The sequence below is a fragment of the Mirounga angustirostris genome, unplaced genomic scaffold (genome assembly GCF_029215605.1).
Source record: "Mirounga angustirostris isolate CCGP_5_RB_7025 unplaced genomic scaffold, mMirAng1.0.hap1 SCAF_5, whole genome shotgun sequence".
In the NCBI taxonomy this organism is placed as follows: Eukaryota; Metazoa; Chordata; class Mammalia; order Carnivora; family Phocidae; genus Mirounga; species Mirounga angustirostris.
In genome coordinates, this window is record NW_026991713.1 from 15,551,377 (window position 1) to 15,575,419 (window position 24,043).

The 24,043-nt window shown below is 37.6% G+C and overlaps 1 protein-coding gene across 6 annotated transcripts in view; it reads right to left on the minus strand.

Moving 5' to 3' along the window:
- The window catches only part of RIC8B (RIC8 guanine nucleotide exchange factor B), a 101,219-nt gene that overhangs the window by 69,757 nt on the left and 7,419 nt on the right, over positions 1–24,043 (minus strand). For all 6 annotated transcript variants that reach the window (XR_006790559.3, XR_006790561.3, XR_006790560.3 and 3 more), the window contains exon 2: positions 21,776–21,823. Coding sequence is in view for 3 of the 6 variants with exons in the window: in XM_064590672.1 (XP_064446742.1) it covers positions 21,776–21,823 (48 nt within the window). In the remaining 3 variants the exon portion in view is untranslated. The remainder of the gene's footprint in view (positions 1–21,775; positions 21,824–24,043) is intronic.

A 24,043-nucleotide genomic window follows, 5' to 3' on the forward strand; every position in this document is an offset into this window, starting at 1 on the left:
ATATACTGTAGTGGCTTTTGAATCAGAAAGAGCTAGGTTTAACACCAGGTTTTGTTACTGTGTAATTCAGACATGCTATTTAACTTCTTTGAGCCTCACTTTCCCATTTGTAAACTGGGAATAATATCACCTATATCGCATAAGGCTATTGTGAAATAGACTCTGGGATGTAGTAAGTACTCTATAAATGGTGATTATGATGTTTTACTTCTTCATAATCCTTTTAGCCCTCAGTAGAGCAACTAGCACAGAAGTTAGCACCTAAAATATAAATGGACTAGATTAAGTTCTTCAAATCTAAAGAATTAGTAGAGATCTATTAATGTTGTCTTGACACTTCTTTCTAAGAAGGAAAGAGTAGTAGTAAAGGCTATTTTGTGATTGGACTAGTAAGATGGTTTTCCCCATTGGGTAAAAAAGTCTTTCTATATGAGCAGCAGAACTTACATTGGTCTTCATATAAAGTTCTTTTTTTCTGAAGAGTTTCAATTACTTATATATATATGTACTAACACACACACACACACATATATATACACACACATATACGTACATATATATGTGTGTGTTATTTTTTTAAAGATTTATTTTAGAGAGAGAGTGCACATGTACACCCACGTGCATGAGGAGGGAGAGGCAGAGGGAGAGAATCTCAAGCAGACTCCCTGCTGAGTGCAGAGCCCACTCAGGGCTTGATCCCATGACCCTGAGGTCATGACCTGAGCTGAAACCAAGAGTCAGATGCTCAACTTACTGAGCCACCCAGGTGCCCCTATATATATGTTCTTTAAAATGTAAAATGCACCAAATATTAAAGAAAGGAGAAAAACACTCATAATTACACTAGCTAGTATATTTTATATGCAGTAGACAGAAGGATTTATTTTTAGTCAATCTACTGATCATCAGTAACGTATACATATTGCTTTAACACAGTTACAATCATCATATGTATGTCATTCTGTTTTGACTTTTTAATTTTTAATTTAATTATCAGCATTTTGCCACAATGCTAGAATACTTATAAAAATAATTTTAGGGTGCCTGGGTGGCTCAGTCCATTAAGCATCTACCTTTGGCTACGATCCCAGGGTCCTGGGACTGAACCCCATGTCAGGCTCCCTGCTCAGTTGGGGAGTCTGCTTCTCCTTCTCCCTCTGTGCTCTCTCTCAAAAAAATGAAATCTTAAAAAAAAAATTTAAAATTGATGCATTATTAAATGACTTCTGTTCTCATAAGTCTCTAAAATTATATACAGCAGAATTCAGAAAAAGGAGTAGACTTACTAGCATCAGAAGGGGCGGTTTCATAATTTTAATAATTACAGTGATATTGTTTGCTTATGTGGTGTACAGTTTACAAAAAAACTTCTCATATATATCCTTCTATCTAAGAAATGCTCACTAAACACTTACTAAATTATTGCCTAAGGACACTTAACTAAGAAGCAGAAAGCCAGGCCTTAATCTAGATCATCTGACTCCAGTGTGATCTCCACTCTAAGTCAATGATTGTACCATTAGCTTTCTCTCATTTATTAACTGTATCTTGAGCATGACACTTTATTAGGCCTCTTTCTTCATCTATACCATGCATTAAGACTTTCTAAGGCAGTGTTTGCTTAGGCAGCAAATATCCTAAAACTGGAAGACTCTCTAAGGCAACCTTCTTCCAGCTACAAAGTGGTAAGCTTTTCACTATGAATCTGTAAAACTAAGATCAGCTTTGGCTTTAGCCATGAGATAAGCAGAACATGCTACAAAGCATATATGAGCTTTCAAATGATCTATCATGATTTACATACAGTTTTAAAAGGTGATTTCTAAAAATATTAAAAAACTAAAAGTCAAGTTTTATACATAAAAAAGTCTTTGCTTAAAATATAGGCATCATAATTTACTATACTCTGGCAACCCAAAAGGTAAATGCCACTCAAAAGTGTCTACAGATTGGTGCCAGTTCACAAATGGTTTGTTACTAGACTGTGCTGAGATAGGTACACAAACTGAAATAGGTATAAAAAACTGAGTTTGCATTTAGAAATACATATAGTAATCCAACTTTGCTGTGACCGTCAAAGGATGTGATTATTTCTTTCAATGTTTCATTTTTATTGTATTTTATGAAAGCACTAGTCTACCACAAATCAGGGGGAAAATTAACAAACAGACAAACAAACAAACAAAATCTTGGCCCTTCACCACAAGTAATTTAAGAAGCACTATTCCAGAGAATGCATTTTATACTGTATAAGTTTTCTTCAACTCTATAACCAAAACAGTAAAACTAACTCAGATCCCAGAGTAATGAGGGAATAATATGTCTCAAATATGCTTATCTAAGATTTAGTTTAATTGCTGGGCATTGTGTTGACAGCTGATGGTTGTCCACCAAAATCCACTCTTCCCTTCTTATATAGTAAGAGAACTGTGGCAAGGCCCATGACTGCCTAGCTATACCACATTCCTCAGCTGCTCTTCATGGCCACATGACTGAGCTCTTGCCAATGGAATGTATGTGGATATGTTGCATGCCATTTTCGGGTTTGGGTCTCTAAGACAGTGGGCATACCTTCTCCATTTTCTTGTCCCATTCTGTAGCCCAGAACCTGGAAGTGGTAGCCCAGTTCACACTAGGACATGCTCAGATGGTGAAGCATAACTTGACAACTTAGAAGGAAATAGGGCAACTGAATAAATTTATGGAGCACACTCACCACCTACCTAACCAGAACTGATCGATCACCCCAGAACTATTACTTGAAAAGGTAATAAAACACCAGTATTCCTTAAATCACTTCTATCTTGGGGTCCCTTTGTTGCAACAGCTTAGCTTTAAACTTAACTAAAACACACATCTGAAATATGTCTCATCAATACCTCATACAGAACCTCTTGTACCATCATTCCATAAGTAACAAAAGTTATATTTCACCTCAATGACTAAGCAACTACCCTCTATATCTAATACCAAGAGTTAGACCAAGTTGGCCTAGTTGTGCCTTAAGCAGCCACCAGGGCTATGTCTTCTCTATGAGTAAAGGTGTTTGGAGCTACAGGAATAGATTGCCTAGAATAAAATATATAGAAAATAGAGGGACTAAGAGTCCTGAAAAATGCCAACACTTAGAGGCTGGAAGGAAGAGAAGCTGATGAAAGAGATTAGGAGTTGCAGCTAGAAGCAAGAGGAAATTTAGGAGTGTGGTGTTCTGGAAGACAAGACAGGGAAGTATTTTATAGAGGGAGTAGTCAACTGCTTCCAATGCTGATGCAAGATCAAGTAGCATAAGAATGTGGCAATGCTAGATCACCAATGACCTTGATAAAAGCAGTTTCTGCCTAGTATTTGGGAGATGAGAAAGTACAGAGAGAAGTACATACCTTTCAATACATATGACTATAAGGAAACAGATAAATAGGATGGTAATAAGAGGGACTATAACCTCAAGAGAGGTCATTTTTTTCTTTCTTTCTTTAAAGATTTTATTTATTTATTTGACAGAGAGAGAGCACAAGTGGGCAAAGCAGCAGGCAAGGGAGAGGGAGAAGCAGGCTCTCCGCTGAGCAGGGAGCCCGACGTGGGGCTCGATCCCAGGACCCTGGGATCATGACCTGAGCCAAAGGTAGCCACTTAACCGACTGAGCCACCCAGTTGCCCTTCTTTCTTTCTTTCTTTCTTTTTTTTTTAAAGAGAAGATATACTTCATGTCTGTATGATGAAGAGAATGAAGAGTTGGAATTAATCCAGAGGGAAATGGGGGAACTTATTGTAAGATATTAAGCAAGGGGATGACATTAGATTTGTGCTTTGGAATTATCATTCTGATGGTAATATGGAGAATGCACAAGAAAGGGAACAGAACCAGAAATGGTTAATAAGATGAAAAATGATGGTAGTGTGAACTAAGGCAGAGAAATAGAAAGCTAAGAGATTTTTAAGGGGTGCCTGGCTGGCTCAGTTTGTACAGCATGTGACTCTTGGTCTTCGGGTCCTGAGTTCAAGCTGCACACTGCGCGTAGAGCTTAAAAAAAAATGAAATCAAAGAGATTTTAAGGAAGTAGAACTGACTGAATGGCGAAATGACTGGATGTCAAGGGTGAAGAAAGAAACAAGGAGCCTCTCAGATTTCTAACCTGGACAACTTGGTTGATGGAGGTATCAGTCAATTCAGGAGATAGGGGACCCATTTCCTAAAGCTGGCAGCAAAAAGAAAATGGTATTTCTTGGTAGACATTTCTCCGTAATTGTCCCACAGTGGACACCTCAAATAAAATACACCTAAACTCGTTAGCTAGAAGGGGGTCAAATCATAAGTCCCCCATAAGTCCACCTTTCCAAAACTCATACTCAACTACTTATTGTCACAATATCCTTGATCTGGGCTAAGAAACCTACTCTCTACTACCTATGTGAATGTATGTGCCTTTTCTCATGTTATTTCCTGTACTTAGAATGTCTTCTTAAACCCTGACCTTCCCAATACTTTGCCTTGTATCTTCAAGGTAAATGTCATCTTTGTAATCTTTAGGAAGTAACCTCTTCTACCTCTACCAGTTTTATAGCACTTAACACACACCTGACCCTAAATTGTATTTCTGGAAATTTCTTACCTCTTTCATCAGCTTTGGAGGGGCAGGATTTGTCTGATATTATTTCTTTTGTTCCACAGGTACAAAGATGCTGTCAAATATGCTGAATATATACACACGCATATATACTAAGTGCTACATCTTCAAAGCACTCTGTGTTAAATATAGAGTATTATGTCCAGATAGGTCATTAAAGCTCTGGCCTTAATTCCTAGGTACCACTTATTTATGTGTATGATTTAGAATAAATTAGTCAACTTTTAAAATTTCCTTATCTGTAAAACAGGTATGACAGTACCTACTTCATAGGGTTGTTGGGGGAATTAAATGAGACAGGTGTGCATATACTGCCCTAGAATAAAATAAATACTCAATAAACGTTATTTAACATTATAACTATAATGCATATGCCATATATAGTATTACTATAATTTATTAAGAGGCTACAAGCTGTAATAAAGAATATGACTTCTAGGGGCACCTGGGTGGCTCAGTCGGTTAAGTGTCTGACTCTTGATTTCGGCTCAGGTCAAGACCTCAGGGTCATGATGTCAAGACCTCAGGGTCGTGAGATCCAGCCCAACGCTGGGCTCCATCCTGGGTGTGGAGCCTGCTTAAGATTCTCTCTCCCTCTGCACCACACCCCTCCCATCCCGGCAGCGGCTCATGGGAGCACTCTCCCTCTTAAAAAAAAAAAGTATGACTTATGACTTCCAGAGTCAGTCTTCACTTTGTCATTGTTTTTACCTGTGAGATCTGGGCAAGTTACTTGGTTTTTCTGAGCTTCATTTTCATTTGTGTAAAACGGGGATAATATACACTACAGTGTTGTTGTGGTAAATGAGATAATGGTACACAGTAAGAGCTAAAATTGTACACTTCCAAGAACAAGACCTATAATTAAAGATCTCAGCCAACAGCAGTATCTTGAAGAAGGCTTGTTTTTCTGATTGAAATAATAAGCCTATATATGGATTTTTTTTTTTAAAGATTTTATTTATTTATTTGAGAGAGAGAATGAGAGACAGAGAGCATGAGAGGGAGGAGGGTCAGAGGGACAAGCAGACTCCCTGCTGAGCAGGAAGCCCGATGCAGGACTCGATCCCGGGACTCCAGGATCATGACCTGAGCCGAAGGCAGTCGCCTAATCAACTGAGCCACCCAGGCGCCCCTATATGTATATTTGACATGTAATTTTCTCTCTAACATCAGTACTTACCGAAAGGATTTAAAAAAATCTTTACTATTAGTTGGGAAATATAGGTAAAGATTTGTAGATGAATTTAGAATAAAAATGGGCCAATGGTCGAATAACTAAATCAAAATGAAACAGTGAACAGAGAAAGTGAACATTGCTAAAGACATGGACTAATGTCTGTTTTATTTATAAGAAACAGGAAGATGTAGTAACTTTCCAGTTCAAGCTGGAAAGAGGGGCAGGGGACACACACAGCACAGGCACTGAGTTCAACTTGGCAGTAACCCTACAATAACTACAGGCCAGAAAACAGTTGAAGAGCCAAACAAAATGAGTGTAATTGAGAGAATCAGAATATTAAGAGTTAGAAGGGGCTATAGTGACTATTTAATATTAGCAAACATGAGCAGTGCAAAACGTTCTATAAAAAAGTGGATATCAGGGAGAATAAGTCTGAGAAACTTATAAAGCTCACGAAAGTATTAAAGATTCTCAGGTGTACTATGGAAAAGAAACCTGTTTAATTTTTAAAAAACTGCTACTTCCTTTATTCGTTTGACCACAGAATCCTTTTAAAAAATAATACCTCATAATATACTCAGGACTAGGGAATATTTCTTTTATTTTACAGATATGAAAACTCTGAGGGAGGCTACATTGTTTGCTTAATGTAGCACAGAAAGCTACAATGGGAAATGGGACTCAGATTCTTACCTCTCAGTCCTACTCTCTACTCATTCTACTGGTATAAGAAAATAAAGCAAAAGTGGGTGTTCCAACATTCAAAGCAATTCTGGGTTAAACTAGGCCTGTGAAAGGAATTATTGAGGACTGATTTTTTCCTCCTTCAATAAACAAATTAAGTCCTTAAACATTGTTCTATTATCACTTTTTTATTATTAATGTTTCTGTTCATCTATTTTCATGGTAGTGAATACCTGTTCTTAGAGTCTACTACTTTCTCTTTAGTAAGAATGGACTCCCGCCCACCCACTTTTTGTCCATTATGTCCACAACATTAACCACATGCTTGATTTACGCTCTCGCTCCAACCACTGCTCCTGTAGTGATGGGATAGGACCCCACTCTTAAAATAGACTATGCACATTCATCTGGGAGATGTGGCACAGTGCCAAGGATACTTAAAGTCACAGGACAATCCTAGTACATCCTCTTTAACCACTGGTTTACTAAAAGATTTAGTGGGGGCAGGGTGGGGAAGAATTTCTACATGAAAATAAACAAATACATTAAAACTCACAGTACAAAAAGTCACATGAATTTTTAAGATTAAAAAATAAGATATGAAAGGAATATTGTAGCTAACGCAGGATCCATTGGATGATACCTTCCTGGCCTCTCAAGGTTGTGCCTACTGTCTCCTCTGATGGATGTCACTGGATATATATTCCACAGCAATCTAATTTTAGTTCATAACTGGAGTTGAAGGTCAGCCACCTAAATCTGATAGTTCTAAACTTTTGCCCTCTGTGTACAGCACACGTGAGTGTGTGAGTGTATGTGTGTGCACACAAGACAGAAAGAGAGGGAGAGAGAGGTATTAAATTCTAAAATAAGCTTACTATAATTAACAGTTGCAACAGTGTTGTCAGTTCTACAAGACAGACCTATTAAAAATTTGTATTTTATAAAAATATTAAACAATCACTGACTCACTGCCAGAATTCTAAACTGTGCTTTTAATAAAAGTGGGAGAAAGGATTCTGAAGGTCAAATTTGGAATTTCTTTATAAAAAGCTAAAGACGAAATTTTCTAAATGAATACTCATGCAGCTGGGTCCATTTGATATTTAGCTTAATATTTTATCTGTGCACTCTTGCATGCTTCTTTTCCTGCTTGTAGTATGGGAGGTGATGGTAATTCTCACTTTTTATGTAATGGATACGTCCTTGTGAGTAAGGTTTTATCTCACTTCCTAAATTTCACCTCTAGTTCCCTTACTGCACATGTACACTTTTCAGTGAGACAATGCTTCTGGCTATGTTCTATACCATGTTAATCCTGCCAAAAAAGACCTGAAAAGAGCGCAGAGGAACAACAATTACATAAGTTTGGCTCAAGTTTTTTTTGCTAATTAGCAATCCTGAGAAAGACATGTTGCATCATCAAGAGTTCATTAAGGGATAGGAAACACCACTTAGGTGTAAATGGAAACACAAAATCAATCAGCTGCGCATCCTTTCTTGACTGAGGACAGAAATGGGCATGTCAAACTTTTTATTTCTCTTCAAATACAGTACCAGCCAACTCTGCTTCACTTACTACTTAAGAGTCTTTTTATTTTTCAGAAAGCCCTTTTCTTCACTACCTATGTAAAACATATTTTAGTATTTTAATATACTGGCAAATACAAAAGTGTCATCATTTGTTGCTTATTATAATTTACCAAATAAGGGTCGTTATCTCATTTAATCTTCAGCAAATTCCTAGCATAAGCTGTAGTCTGATTATGCAGTGTACTAACAGGGCTGGAAGATGGACACTGTCACAACATATATCTCATAGCTTAGTGGCTAACAGACATCATGGTCCCATGGATCTCTATAGCTCCTTTGCCTTTTTGCCTTTTTCAGTTTATCAGTCTTTTCCTATATAGTCTCTTTAGGATTTCTTTGTTTTGTGTCCAATGCCATCTACCCCACAACACTGAACTATTCACTTCGTACTAATTACTCTATCTCTGAATCCCTGGTTCTCAGCTGTAATGGCCCAGGTATGTACAGAAGATGGTCAGGGGGCACTCTGGTGGTAAGCTGATGTTACGGACTGAATGTTTGTGTCCCCATTAAATTCTATGTTGAAGCCTTAACCCCCAATATGTTGGTATTTAGAGATGGGGCTTTGGGGAGCTAATTAGGGTGAGGTGAGGTCATTAGGGAGGGGCCCTGGTCCAATGGAATTAGTGTCTTTATAAGAAGAAACACTAGAGAGCTAGCTCACTCACAGTCTCCCCCCGCCCCTCTCTGCACAAAGAGGTCACGTGAGCACACAGTGAGATGGCAGCCACCTACAAGGGAAGAGAAAAGGCCTCAGGGTGAAACCTATTGCTGGCACCCTGATCATGGACTTCCCATAGCTTCCAAAACTGTGAGAAATAAATTTCTGTTGTTTAAGCAAGCCATCCAGTCTATGGCATTGTGTTAATGGCAGCCAGAGCAGACTAAGATAGCTGAGAAGAGGGACAAGAGGGAAGTTAAGATGTCCCAATGAGACAGTTGTGAGATTTAGAGATCCTTAGAGACACATGAAGGGATGCCTGGGTGGCTCAGTCGTTAAGTGTCTGCCTTCGGCTCAGGTCATGATCCCAGGGTCCGGGGACTGAGTCCCACATCGGGCTCTCTGCTCGGTGGGGAGCCTGCTTCTCCCTCTTCCTCTCCCGCTGCCTGTATTTGCTCTCTCTGACAAATAAATAAATAAATAAATAAATAAAATCTTGAAAAAAAAAAAAACGCAAACGAAGACACTAGTGATGTAGCAGAAAAAGCACAGAACAGAGTATTTACTTTCTCTCTAGTCCCTAGTACTACTATCTTCTGAACCTGGATCTGGAGCAATTTTATCTAAAGCTAAATATCCTCATGCGTAAGAAATGTATCTGTATCACAGAGTTACTGTCATTAGTTAATATAGATAGCATCTAAGAGAACATTCTCTACGATGTTTTTCACCTTATATGATTCTTCTTGGGAAACAGTACAATTGAAGTGAAGAAAGCACCTGGTTTCAAGCACTAGCTTTGCCCTTGAGGCTACGTGATCTTGGGCAAATTTCTTGAAATCACTTGTGCCTCATTTCTTCATCTCTAAAAACAGGAATAACATCTAGGGCTTATAAATATTAAATGAGGCTATATATTTAAAAATCTTCAGCTTGAGGTAGAGTAGAGGCTAATGCACCTCACATTATAAAGACGGCCAGATGGACAAACATTAACAGGCATACTCCACACAGGCACAATATGGCTAGGAAATTTTTATCTGTATTTGTCTTTTAATGGCAAAGCCACTTGAAAAAGGAAAATGCTGATGTTATAAACATAACATTGCAATTATGTATTAATTTTATAGATTCTATGGTGTTCACTTGGAAGCTATAGTGTCCATTACTGAGCACTTGTGTACTGAGCCCCCATATAGGCACACAACTCAAAATGTTCCCAACTTAAAATTCAAGTACATGCAAATTATTCAAGAGAAATAAATTCTAAGTGACAAGAAGTCTATTTTGGGTTGGGGAGCTAAAAAGCGCATGACTCAAGTTGTTTATATATTAGGAAGACTGAACATGTGTAAAATGAATGAATAAGGAATATAAACATATTTCAACATATAGCAATTTAAGCTGTGTATTAAAAGACTGAAGGAATAAACTATACAGAATTCAGCCAGAGAAAGCTTCCTGATAAATATGAGTGTTAGGCAATAAGTGGGAAAAAAATGATAGAGATGCTGTGGCAGAAAGGAGCTGGGGAGACAAACCGAACAGTGGACAAAGGCAGAGGCAGAGAGGGATATGGGTAAAGTAGGGGGATCAACCAAAGCAGATTTAAAGTTCATATTAAGTAAAAGCTAACAAAGCTATCTGACAGCAGAGGGGCTGCTGTGAGCTTCCTGTTACTGAAAGTATTCAGAGTGTGATGACCCTTGGTGCAAGATACCTTAGAAGGAATCACAGTACTGGAAGATATTCTGGGTCCCTTACGACACTGTGAGTTCCCTGAGGAGGAGCACTGAAGGCAGAAAAGGAGACAGAGGACCTGGGTTGAGTCTTAGCTCTTCCATTCATTAATTGTGACCTTGGGCAAATCAACTTCTCAATTTTCCATCTATAAATGGGGAAGTTGAGAACACTGGAGATGTCTGTTCAGTCAGTAACTCTTTCAGGTCCCTAGGAATTTTTAATTAGTCAAAGATAGACATACATGTTCTCCCCTTTCCTTAGTACAAAATCAAACTTTGTAAGGGAGAAAAGAGCTAACTGCTAAGAAAAAGAAACTGTACACTTTTGGCAAAAAAAAAAAAAAAATCTGCAGTACACCTAATTCCTTATGATCAAGTACCGCACGGCTTAAGGGGAGAGCTGACACTACGTACTATCCTATCCAGTCATGCTGCAAAGCACGATCTTCTGTTTCCTGTCAATGCTGATAATTAGCTCAGTGTCAAAGCTTTGTTTATGCTCTGCATCAAGTTTCAAATTTTAGAAGCCTAAAATCAGAAAATGAATAGAATCAATTCCTAAGCTATACAACAGGTCAATTCAATTATTAATGAGTGGCAGTATGGTGTAGCACATGGGCTGTGGAGACAGACTGCCTGGGCTAGGATCATGGCCTCGCACATCACGAGTTTAGGCAAGTAACTTCCTGTGTGCCTTAGTTTCCTCATCTGCAAAGCAAAATAACAGTACCTACTTTATAGCCTGGTTGTGAGGATTAAACATGTTAATATTCATACACTGCTTAGAATGATGATGGACAGGTAGTGTATGTTACCTACTAGTATTTAATAACAAGCTTTATCGAGATATAATTCACATATCATAAAGTTCACCCTGTTAAAAGTGTACAATTCACTGGGGCACCTGGGTGGCTCAGTTGGTTAAGCAACTGCCTTTGGCTCAGGTCATGGTGCCTGAGTCCTGGGATCGAGTCCCACATCGGGCTCCCGGCTCATCGAGGAGCCTGCTTCTCCCTCTGACCCTCTCCCCTCATGCTGTTTCTCTCTCTCTCAAATAAATAAATAAATAAAATCTTAAAAAAAAAAAATGTACAACGCACTGGTTTTCAGTATACTCATGCATGTACAACCATCATCATCACTGTCTCATTTTAGAACATTTTCCTTACCAAAAAAGAAATCCAATAGTCAGAAGTTAACTCCCCATTCCCCTCTCTCTCTAGCCCCTATGCAACAACTAATCAACTTTGTTACTACAGATCTGTCTACAGATCTTTAGACATTTCATATAAAAGGAATCATGCGTTATGTAACCTCTGTCTGGCTTCTTTCACTTAGCATAATGTTTTCAAAGTTTATCCATGTTGTAGCACTTATCGATTACTTTATTATTTTTGGCTGAATAATGCTTCATTGCATGGTTAACATGTTTTGTTTATCCATTCACAAATTGATAGACATTTGGGTTGTTTCTACCTTTTGGCTATTATGAATAATGTTGCTGTAAACATTCACATACAAGTTTTTGTGTGGACATATCTCTTCGTTTCTTTTGTGTAGATACCTATGAGTACAATTGCTGAGTTTAACCTTTTGAGAAACTGCCAGACTGTTTTCTAAAATGGCTGCACAATTTTATATTCTCACCAGTAAGGTATGAGGTTTTTTATTTCTCCACGTCCTTTACAACACTTGTTATTATCTGATTTTTTTATTCTAGCCATACCAGCGAATGTGAACTGGAATCTCACTGTGGCTTTGATTTGCATTTCCCTGGTGATTAATGACGTCAAGTTATCATTTTGATCATGTGTTTACTGGCCAATTGTATATCTTTGGGAAAATGTCTATTTGGATCCTTTGCCCATTTTCTACTTGGGTTGTCTTTTTATTGAGTTCTTTATGTAGTCTAGATACAAGTCTCTTACCAGATGTATGATTTGAAAATACTGTCTCCCATCCTGTGGGTTGTCTTTTCATTTTCCTAACAGTGTCCCTAGAGGCACAAATTAACTTTGATGAAGTCCAATTTATCTATTTTTTGCTTTTGTTGCTTGTGCTTTTGGGGTCATATCTAAGAATCCACTGCCAAATTCTGGGTCATGAAGATTTATCTCTGTTTTCTTCTAAGAGTTTTATGGTTTTAGCTCTTACATTTGGGTCTAATCCATTGAGTTAACTTTTGTAAATGTTATGAGGTAAAGGTTTAGCTTCATTCTTTAAATGGGACTATCTAGCTGTCACAGCACCATTTGTTAAATGACTGTTCTTTCCCCAATTGAATGGTCTTGGCATCCTTGTCAAAAATTAGTTGACTAGAGACACATGGGTTTATTTCTGGACTCTTGATAGTCTTTCATTGATCTATATGTATATACATATATTTATATTTAATCTATCCTCATGCCAGTACCACACTCTCTTGCATACTATTGCTTGGTAGTACATTTTGAAATCAGGAATTGTGAGCCAAGTTTGTTCAAGATTGTTCTGGCTATTCTGAATCCCTTTCAATTCCATATGACTCTTAGAACTGTCTTGTCAATTTCTACAAAGAAGCAACTTGGAATTCTAAAAGGTAATTCATTAAATCTGTAGATCAATATGGGAAGTACTGCCATTTTAACAAAAGTCAGTCTTCCATGAAATGTCTTCTCATTTATTAGATTTTATTTAATTTCTTTCAGCAACATTTTGTGGTTTTCCTAAAAATTGAGTTATTTCCAGAGTCTAAGTTTTCTTGGTTCTTGCTCAAGGGCTTACTTAGCATATGTATCTTTTCAAAATCTGCTCCAGATTTATATTAATTCCAGTAAGATATAGAAACATTATTTCTACGTGCTATTCCCTTCCCCTCTTTTTGTGGCATTATTGTTATATATATCTATGAATGTTACAAACCCAACAATATATCATGATAACTATTACTTTATATATAAATTTTGTCTTTTAAAGACACTGAGGAGAAAGGAAAACAAGCATGTACTTACACATTTTGTTATATTAGCCTTCTTATTTATCTTTTTGGATTCTCTTGATTTGTTCTTGACGATCTGAATTACTATCTGGAGTCACTTCCTTAGTCTAATACAGCTTTGCTCTTATCCACCTTTGTGCTATTTGGCAAATATATTACATTTCTATATGTTACTGGCTCAACAATACATTATATACATACTCTTTTATATAAATGCTTTTAAAATCAGTTAAGAAAGGAGAAATGTATGCATTTATATTGTCTTTTACAATTACATAATTACCTTTACCAGTGCTTTTTCTTTCTTCATGTAAATTCAAACTGCAGTTTGGGGTCACTTGTTTTCAGTCTAAAGAACTTTTAGTATTCTTGTAAGGTGGGTCTGGAACAAATTCTTTCAGTTTTTTATTTATCTGGAAATGTCTTTATCTTCCTTGCACTGTTAAAAGATAGCTCTGCTGGTAATAGAATTTTGGTTGAGGTTTTTTCTGAGCTAAATGAATGTTATCCCACTGCCACTGGCCTACATTTTTGAGAAGTCAGCTGTATGTTTTGTAGAGCTTCCCTTGTAAATGATGAATTATTTTTCTCTTGCTGCTTTCAAGAGTTTCTCCTTGTCTTTGGCTTTTAGCATTTTTACTAATGATGTATTTGTTTGTGGGTCTCTGACTTTATCCTACTCAGAATTATTAAGCTTCCTGGATGTGTAGATGGTTTTCCAATAAATTTGGGAAATTTTTAGCCATCACTTCTTTCAATATTTTTCCTTCATTCTCTCTCTCCTCTCCTTCTGGTACTCCCATTATCTATATCTGTTGGTATGAATGCTGTCCCATATTTCTGAGTCTTTCTTTACTTTTCTTTATTCTTTTTTCTCTGTTATTTACCTTGTATACTCTCTATTGATCTATCGTCAAGTTTGTTTATTCCTTCTGCCAGTTTCAACCTAATGTTGAGCCCCTTTAGTGAATTTTTATTTCAGTTACTGTACTTTATTATATCTTTCAACTCCAAAATTTCCATTTGGTTCTTTTTCCTTCTAACAATTTCTCTCTTTGTACTGATATTCTTCATTTGATGTGACATTGTCATCAACCCTTGCATTACTTTTTAAATCATGGCTTCCTTTAGTTCTCTGAATATAAGTATAATGGCTACCTTGAAGTCTTTGTCTGTTAAACCCAACATCTGGTCATTCTCACAGTTTCTGTCACCTGCTTTTCCCCTAGTGTATAGGCCATCTTTCTGGTTTCTTCACGTCTCATATTTTTTTTTAGAAACTGGACATTTTATATAATATATAGTAGTAGTAACACTAGATACTGCATCTACCCTCCAAGACTTGCTATTGTTATTTACTCAGTGACTGGATGAGTTATTTTAGTTAAGTATATTCTCCCTCTCCCTCTCTACAGATGTTGCTCCTCAGGGGGCTCACCCTCAGTTATGCCACAGTCATCCTAAAATGAGTGGCTTTGGCTGGCTCCTCTTTGACCCTCTCTTTCCCTGACCACACCCAGCTGTTAAGTTCCACTAACTACCAGCTGATTGATTTATTGTCTTCAACAATGTCCTGGACATAAATTGCTCCACAAACTGAACCAATCTATTAGGGCTCCTTTGAAGGGATAGTCCCTGAGGTCAGTATTTAGGATTTGTTCGAACCACAGGAGGATTCCTCCCAGCTGCCTCTTTCCCCTTTTCTCTCTAGCAAACTAGCCAGTCTTCTGGTTAGCCTGCATCTCCAATGACTATCAATCTCCCTCCAGTTCCTTTCACCACAACCTGCACCCTCAGGCATGCACTTCACACTCTGTTGCAAATGATGTTGGTTCCTTCTGAGAGAGATTCAGAGATCTCTTTTATAAGGTCTGCTTATTCCTCTGGGCACAGTTTCTGAGCTCTGGTTCTGATGCTGGGGGCAAAGACAATGTCATGCTTCTCTCTGGGTGATACCTCTTGAGAGCTTGATGAGGGGACAGAGGAATAGCAGCCCCAGCTGTCCTCAGCTTGCCTCTCCCAGCGTAGAATCTGCATCCCACAGGTCAGGGCAAGGGCAATTGGGGCGCCTCTATTTTCCGTGGTGCCATATTCACAGTAGAGCCTCTGTCCCGTGGGGGGGGGGGGGGTTGGGTGCAAGGAGGGGGACCCCACCTCTCAACTGCACTCACCTAGAATTTAGTCTCAGCAACAGGTAGCTGGGGCAGGATAAGAAATGCTGATCTTACATCCCTACTGGGAAGATAGCCTTCCACCTGAGAACTGAGGAAAGAGAGAGCTCTATGTTCTTGAATGCATCAGTTTGGAGAACAGTTTCCATCTCACTCAGCTAATAGGGGGGAGGGAGCAGGTCTCAGTTCAAATACCATAGACTTTCACTTTTCTTACTGAGTTTTAGTAGATTTTCTTGAACAAGTATTTCTTCATTGACTATGCTCTTAGGACCATTTCCAGAGACTTTAAATGATTGTTTTTTTAAAAATAATTTTCACCAGTTTCAGTGGGGAACAGGTCTATAGAATTCCTCATACTGTCATGACTGGAAGTGGAACTTCTTGATGAATTGTTTTTTTGTTTTGTTTTGTATGAGAAAATGAATCTGAAACTCTAAAGTACAAATTAGAGATACTATTCTTATTATTCTGAGAAAGAAATCCTAAAAAGTAATCCAAAGACCACACCTATGGCCTGCTAAGTCAAAACAGCTGTTTTATTCTTTCTCCCTACACTTAGTCTTTCATTGCCTTTGCAAACATCCAAAATAAAAAACGGAGCCTGAAATGAAATTTAAATTATTTTGAACTACTATGAGGCATTCACCTTGGCCTATGATACAATTCAGCCCTTCTAAGTCAAGTTTTATGCCAGATCCCAGCTGGACAGGAACTTTAAAAAGTAAAAAGGTTTAGGATGCTTGTGTGTGTGTGCGCGTGCACGCATGTGTGTTTTAAAGAAATCAAGATGTTGAAAATGATTATCTTTAAAGTTATTGTCTTCTAAGTAAGAGCTGTACTTGCATCATGTGTCAAAGTATTCTCTAAGGTGAGACATCAAATAAAATTTGAGTCAAATTTCCAAGACATATAAAGCTCATTCTGTTTTAGCAAAAACTGGAGTTTAACAATTTCAAATAACTAAAATAAGTGTAAAGGGCTTTCAAAGCAAGCATCATGACTTGAGTTATTCCTAAGCATGGATTCACAGTGTAGAATCAATGGTTCGGTCTTGGCACATTTTCCTTAGAGGAATCTAATATGGAAATTTACCCATTCATTTTCTAGAGTCTACAATGGCAATCTTTAGTATGCATCTGTAGCTAAGAAAGTGCCAAACCACACACCACAGGCAAATAGCCAACTTAGCAACCAAGGTCTAACACAGGACTTGGCACACAGGAATTACTGAAAAAATATTTTTGGACTACAGAGATCTCTACTAATATGCCAAGTACATTCAAGTCTGAGGGGAAAAAGTAAAAAGAAACTTTCAAATGGTAGAATGAACTTTCATGCTCATATAAATTTATTTCACACCATAAACTGGCTCCACAAGTAATATTATTTCCAAACCAGTAACATTTTTTTATGTTCCCCTCCAAAGGCATATATAAGATAATCAAGAAGGCTCAATTTTAGGGAAAATAAATGACTTTAAAAAAGTATTGGTCTTTGCTTATGCCTCTAATCATACTACTATAGAAGAATAGATATATAATGTTATATAATTACCATATTCTTAAATCATAATCTACTGTAATTTTCTATTTAAATATAGAAAAGGGAAAGAAAAATATCATCTACAGTAATAATATTCAGACAGCCACCACTTAGTAAATTTCTTTACAGTCATTTTTCTTTGTATAGTTATTACTTTTACATGATTGTGATCATACTGTATGAATACTTTTGTATCCATTTTTTCCAATAAATATTACATTGAGATTCTGCTGTATAATTAAGAGAATATCAAATTCAAAGTCAAACAATATGTACAAGTCATAGGAATTCTGGCCTTCACTCAATCTCCATTCTGAGAGTTGGAATAAATAAAGTTCCCTCCATTTATTTAATAGGTGTTTACTACAGATGCCTATTTTCTGCCACATGGGGGGCTGAAATATATAAAGAAAACTAAGCCAGAGTTCTTGTTCTTCAAGAGTTCTCAACTCAGCAATTACCTTCTGCCTTTATAAAAAATGGGCTTATCTATGTGAGTTTAAAGGTAATGAGATAAATACTCAAAATTTGGCTATTTTTAACTTCACTCTTTTGAGGAAAATTGCTATGTACACAAAGATTTATCTCAGACAACAACTGAGGTTTTCCACATTTGATATGGCTGTATTCTTATCTTACAGGTGAAAGAGCTGTAATTCTTTTACTCATTTTATGACATGTATTTTCAACATTTATTGCAATTAGTACTCTTTATTGGTCTTGAGATCATTTGTGTTTTAGAAGCCAATATAAGAAATTTCATTTCCTCAAGATGTAAATTTTCAGATTATTCATCATACTTCCCCCCCATCCTACCTATTTGCATGATGTATTTGTTTATGTGCAGGTAAACAATCACAGCCTAGAGGTAGAGGATGTAAGGCAACTGGAATGATCCACATGCACCTGGAACTATTTGCACTATATGCAAAATATAACAGTTGTATCTGACTTTACTTCTCTAGAAAAACTTAAGCCCTCCTTGTTGGTAATTTCCTTTGCTATTTTCCAGTTCAGTCTAGTTGCCTAAACGGTGTCTCAAGGAATGAAATAAGAAATAAAACAAGCTAGTGAGTCATAATTTCAAAACCTCTGAAATACACCTCAAGTGGTAATGAGTGGCAGCTGCACTTAACAGTCAGAAAATCCATCCTCTATTTGAGGATCCGCCACTTACTAGTCATGTGAGTGTTAGCAAGTTGTCATTAACGTGAGCCTCAGTTTTCTTATCCATAAAATAGGGCTGGCAACACTCTCACCATACTTAGAGCATTACTGCATTACTGTTGCAACGCAAATCTTTGTAAAAATGTAAAACACTACCTAAGTGTTGGGAATTAAGTCTAAAGATCATTAATTTATAACCAATTCCTAAAAAGCTCAGTATAATCAAGTTTTATTTTTTGAAAGGCTCTGTCTGTTCCCTTACATTTACTTATACATTGTCATAAAAGTTTTTAGGAGAAAGGTATTGTGTTTTTCAGAAAGATAGCACCTGTAGTTTGTTGAAAGGGGTGGTGCTGTTACCAAGGAGCTGTGGGAAGAAGGCTCCAGAGACATGTTTAGGAAAGAGAAAAAGAGAACTAGGGCAGCAAAACAAATTGGACAGTAACTTGAGTTCCTCTTATTTTCAGACTGGGTTTAATGTGGAGACATGCCTACTATTCTATGTCTCTACACAGAGAACCTAAAAAGCTGATAGGATGTAGATCCTTCAGAGTATTCCAATAGTTTTAGGGCTTTAGGTGGGAAAGAGTCACTAATGATTTTAACCCCTGGAGACTAAAATGATTTTGTTTGCCTATGTTTTTCCATTAATAAGACAGCTAGCTAGGTCCCTAATTGCATATGTTTATATCAGACCTCCCAGAAAGCAGGAATCTACCTACTATCACTGAAAATAACACTGGTACAGGAACTACTGTCTCCAAAGATCTAGCAAGCAGTAAAAAACAATACTTTGATATGTTATGTTTTGCTACTATCCTACAGAAAATACACATGCTTTATTAACATCTGAGTGGAGAATTATTCTGCCTCAACTGAAACTTACATGGAGTGGGGGGAATCTCTGTCTTAATGTACTTATTTTGACCAGTAAAAGCACTATCAGATTCTAGTATCAGAGTCCCAAGGCACCATGAATCAACAGATATAGTATAGATTCTCTCAAATAAAATAAAAATAGCAGCTGCCTCCCTAGCCTGAATACCTACCATGAGTCTGTCAAAAATTCTTTTTAACACCTTGCTCCTTCTTTTTTTCACTTAACTCTCTGTCCCCTTAGCACATACCTGTCTCTCTCCTTCTCCCCCTCCCCTTCTCTCTCTCTTTACATCATAGTATTCCATTATGTAGATGTACCCTAGTTTCTTCAAATACTCCCTAATTGCTGGACATCGTTTGTTTCTAATCTTTTGCTATTATGTACAATCTTCAATGAATACTATGTTTACTTGGGTTGAACCTATCCACAGAATAGATTTCTAAAAGTGACCTTGCTTGGTCAAAGGGCAAAATGCATCTGTAATTTTGGTAGATAGTGCCAGTTTCTGTTCCATCGGGGTTGTGCCATTTTGCACTCCCACCAAATGTGTAAGTACTTACTTCCTGAAGACCATTTATAAAAACACATATGCCTGGATTCCACCCCCAAATTCTGACTCAGTAGATAAGGGATCAGGCCTGAGCAGGCCTATCTTGAAAAGGCTCTCCAAACAGCATATCCCTAGTTGAGAATCCATTCTACAAAGTACTCTAGTCTTGTTTACATTGTTCAAATCCAAAAGAAAATCAGACTTAACTCTTTACCCTTCACGGTTTATACCCCATGTCACTCATTCAATAAATATTTTTTGAATACCTATTATGTGCTGTTCATTCTAGATGTCGAGGATATAAAGATAAATAATAGTATCTATCATTGGAGTTTGCAGGGTCTATCAACGAGAGACATCAATATATAACTAAGAGATAATGTACAAGCATAATGTTAGAGATTTACATAGAATTTTATGGGAATACTGAAGAGGGGTACTTCATCCTGACAGAATGCCAGAGGAGTCTTCTTGAAGGAGGTGCTCCTAGAGCTGAGTAGGAATTAACCAGGTGAAAAGAGGAAGTGGTATACAAGGAGAGGGCATTCTAGGTAGAAAACAACATAAGCAAAGTTAGGAAGAAAGAGACAGAAGGGATGTGGATGTACCTGGTAATATTTCATATTGCTAAAGTATAAAATACAATAAAGTAGTGTGCAATAGGCTGCAAAAGTGGACAGAGATCAGATCACTGGACATGTATTTTATCATGTTAAGATGCTTGACGTTATTCTAGAGGCAAAGAAAATCACTCATGGGTTTTGAAGTTGGGAGTGACATGATCATATTGTTGTTTTAAAATTATGGACAATGGACTGAAAGGGCACATAACTGGAAAAAGAAAGAACAGTCAGGAAACTGGTATAGTAACTCAGGGGAAGGCTTGAATTAGGACAGGGATTAAGGAGAAAATGGACTGAAGGAGCCTTAAGAGGTAAAATGAACAAAATGTAGATATTACATAGGGGTGGAGGTAAATAAAGGGATGATTTCAACGTATTATCAAACCATTCCCAGCAAAGCACTGGATTTAAGCTATTTTTTCAGCAGCAGTGATAGGTTTACACTGGTTCAGTCATATTCTCTCACTTGGTCTTGATATTTGTATGGCCAGGGATAGATGTATGGGGCCCAGCAAAATGCTCAGGGTGAACTGGTGAGCTCCTTCTTTAGCATCATGTTCTAATCAGCTAAGTAAAGCAACCACAGGCAACCCCAACAGGCAAACATAACATTACGTGGTCTTATCTCTGATGCACCCTTTCTTTTTTTTTTAATTTATTTTAATTTATTTTTTATTGTTTTTCGAGAGAAGGAGAGGGGGAGAGAGATTCTTAAGCAGGCTCTACGCCCAGCCCGGACATCGATGCAGGGCTTGATCTCATGACCCTGAGATCATGACCTGAGCCAAAAGCAGGAGTCAGACGCTTACCTGACTGAGCCTCCCAGGCACCCCTCTGATGTACCCTTTCTTACAATAACTCCTCTACTGGTGAGGCTCTTGACTCCATTTTTCTCTATGCCTCTGTAGTCCGTGACCAAGGTAATTGCTGACAATATAAATAACTGCTAGTACAGGGAACAATGTGTGGTTGAGGGGCAGCAGCATGAACAGCTGCTTTCCCAAAACTTAATCCAAAGCCAAGCTTCACAATACTAGCAATGCATTTTGGGCAGCCTACAGTTCTGCCACCAAATAAGGTCAATCTCTGGAGTTGAGAAGATATGGGGACAGTCCCCTCTGAACCCTTCCCATTTCCCTGATTTATGCAAGTATAATGGTCCTGTGAGAATGGACCAGGAGAAGGTTGGGTGTAATCCATACTAACCCTGGTACTTGTCTTCTTCTCAGAGTTCCTAAAAACAAACTGAAAGGAAACCAAAACCTAAAAATCATCAGATGAAAACAAGTTCACTGTTTAAAGAGTCCATGAATGAAACACACACACACACAGAAACATACAAATACACACACAAAGAGTAACACCAAGGCTTACCTTTCTTTTATCTTCATCTGTTGATTCAAATTTGAAAGTAGCCCTATGCTGAGGGGGAAAAAAGGGAAACAATGTCATTTTAAATACACAGATTTTTAATTTTGGTTATGTTTAAAAATATATCTGTAAAAGTGTTGCCTTCCTACGTTGTTTCAACGCTCATATTAAAGGAAGATAGGTATGTAAGTAAATATATAGCAGTGTGAAAGACTAAAGCAGTGGGGAACCTGGGTGGCTCTCAGTCATTAAGCGTCTGCCTTCAGCTCAGGTCATGATCCCAGGGTGCTGGGATCGAGGCCCGCATCAGGCTCCCTGCTCTGTGCGGAGCCTGCTTCTCCCTCTTCCACTCCCCCTGCTTGTGTTCCCTCTCTCACTCTCTCTCTGTTAAATAAATAAATAAAATCTTAAAAAAAAAAGAAAGACTACAGCAGAAAAACAGACAAAAGAACGGAGTACCAAGCCACTAACTCTGCCTGAGGAAATCTGGAATGCTTTGCACAAAGTATAGAGCATTTGAGCTGGATATTGGAGGATGAGTAGGAGTTTGCCAGGAGGCAAATGGAAAGCATTCTAAGGACAGAAACAAAGGCTCAGATGTGTGAAATGGTATGATATAATTGTGAAATAAACAGGTCTGTCAGAGTGAAATATAGGACACATGTGAGGGGATGAGGGAGTGGAGAAAGAGGAGAATGGAAAAATAAATTGGACAGAAATTTGGAAGGGTCTTCCAGTATCGCTAAGACCCAATGTTGCTTTCTTTTTCACATGCAGTTAGAAATAATCAGAATTGTAGACAGGAAAGAAATTTGATAGATTCGTATTTCAGAAAAGTAATTCTTTAAAAATTAAGGTTTAAATTATGGCTCCACCACTAACTAGTTGAGCAAGTAACAAAATCTCTATCACTGGATTTCTCTTGTGAAAAGAGGTGGTACCTAGTTCACAGAGCTGCTGTGAGGGTTAAAATAGCTAAGGCATATAACCTACCATCTCAGTGCCTGGCGCTGAGTAAACACTCAGTAAATATAAGGATTATAATGATGATAATGCCATGATATTGACAAAAAAATAATTAGAAGAGAACAGAGTGTCATGACTCTCCAAATGATTGGCAACACTGTATTTTCCACTCTGTAGCTAAAACAGAGGACAGAGTAAGTTACCTTGCCCACTGTCACAGAAACAGTGATAGTACCCAAAAACAGAACACAAATCTTCTCATTCTCTTTCTCAGGTTTTATTCAGGAGAACCAAGTGCTCTTATGAATCCTAAGTTTTCCTTTAAAAAAATCACTGAACATCTCTGCCCTTCTTTTGTATTTTTCTCATTGGCCACACTGACATTTACTGGCAACTCATCAGGAGTTGCCAAAGCACTAAAGATATCGTCATTACAGGTGGTTCTGTGTTGTCAGCTTTGTAGAAGAAGCAATTTTTGAAATTAAATGAGATGGAGAAATGTTGACAGAGAAGCAGTTCTTAATTTAAGAAATGGTCGGGGGAAGACTTAGAGGTAAGAGAGAAGGGCTGTTTGAGGAAACTCAAGAGAGGCTGCCTCACATACGGTTTGTAAAACAATTAAAATGGATGATGTCAGGTGGTAAGAAGGGCCTGAATTTAAAAATTTATACCTGAACTGCCAGATAGGTGACAGGCAACTAAAGGAAGACTCTGAGGGAGGTGTGAACGGTAGAGCATTCTGGAAGAATATTTTGGGCAGCTGCTTACAGGCCAGATCAAAGGAGGGCAAGACTGAAGACATAAAGCCTTCTAAGAAATGGGCATCAATAATCCAGGTGTGATATTGCTGACAGCAGTATAAACTGACATAAACTCTAAAAGTGAAAGTAATTTGGCAACATATACTAGAAAACATAAAAATATTCACATCCTTTGACCCAGAACTTCTATACTCCTAGGAATTTATCCTAATGAAATCATTCAGAAGGAGAGAAAAATTATATATGTAAGCATATTCACTGCAGTGTGATCTAATATTATGGAAGAAAGAAAGACACGATCTGAAAATCCAACAACAGGAGACGGATGAAATAAACTGCTGTGCATCCACCTGATAAAATATTATATTGCAATTAAACCAAAAGATGGCTAAAAATCTCTGTAACAACATGGAAAATTACTTATAATGGCATCAGATGGAAAAATAGTAAAACACCACGCTAGATGTCTCTTATACAGCACCTGCATAAGTATATGGATGCATTTGAACAAAGGCTTGAGTGTTAAAATGCAAAAATAAAAGCA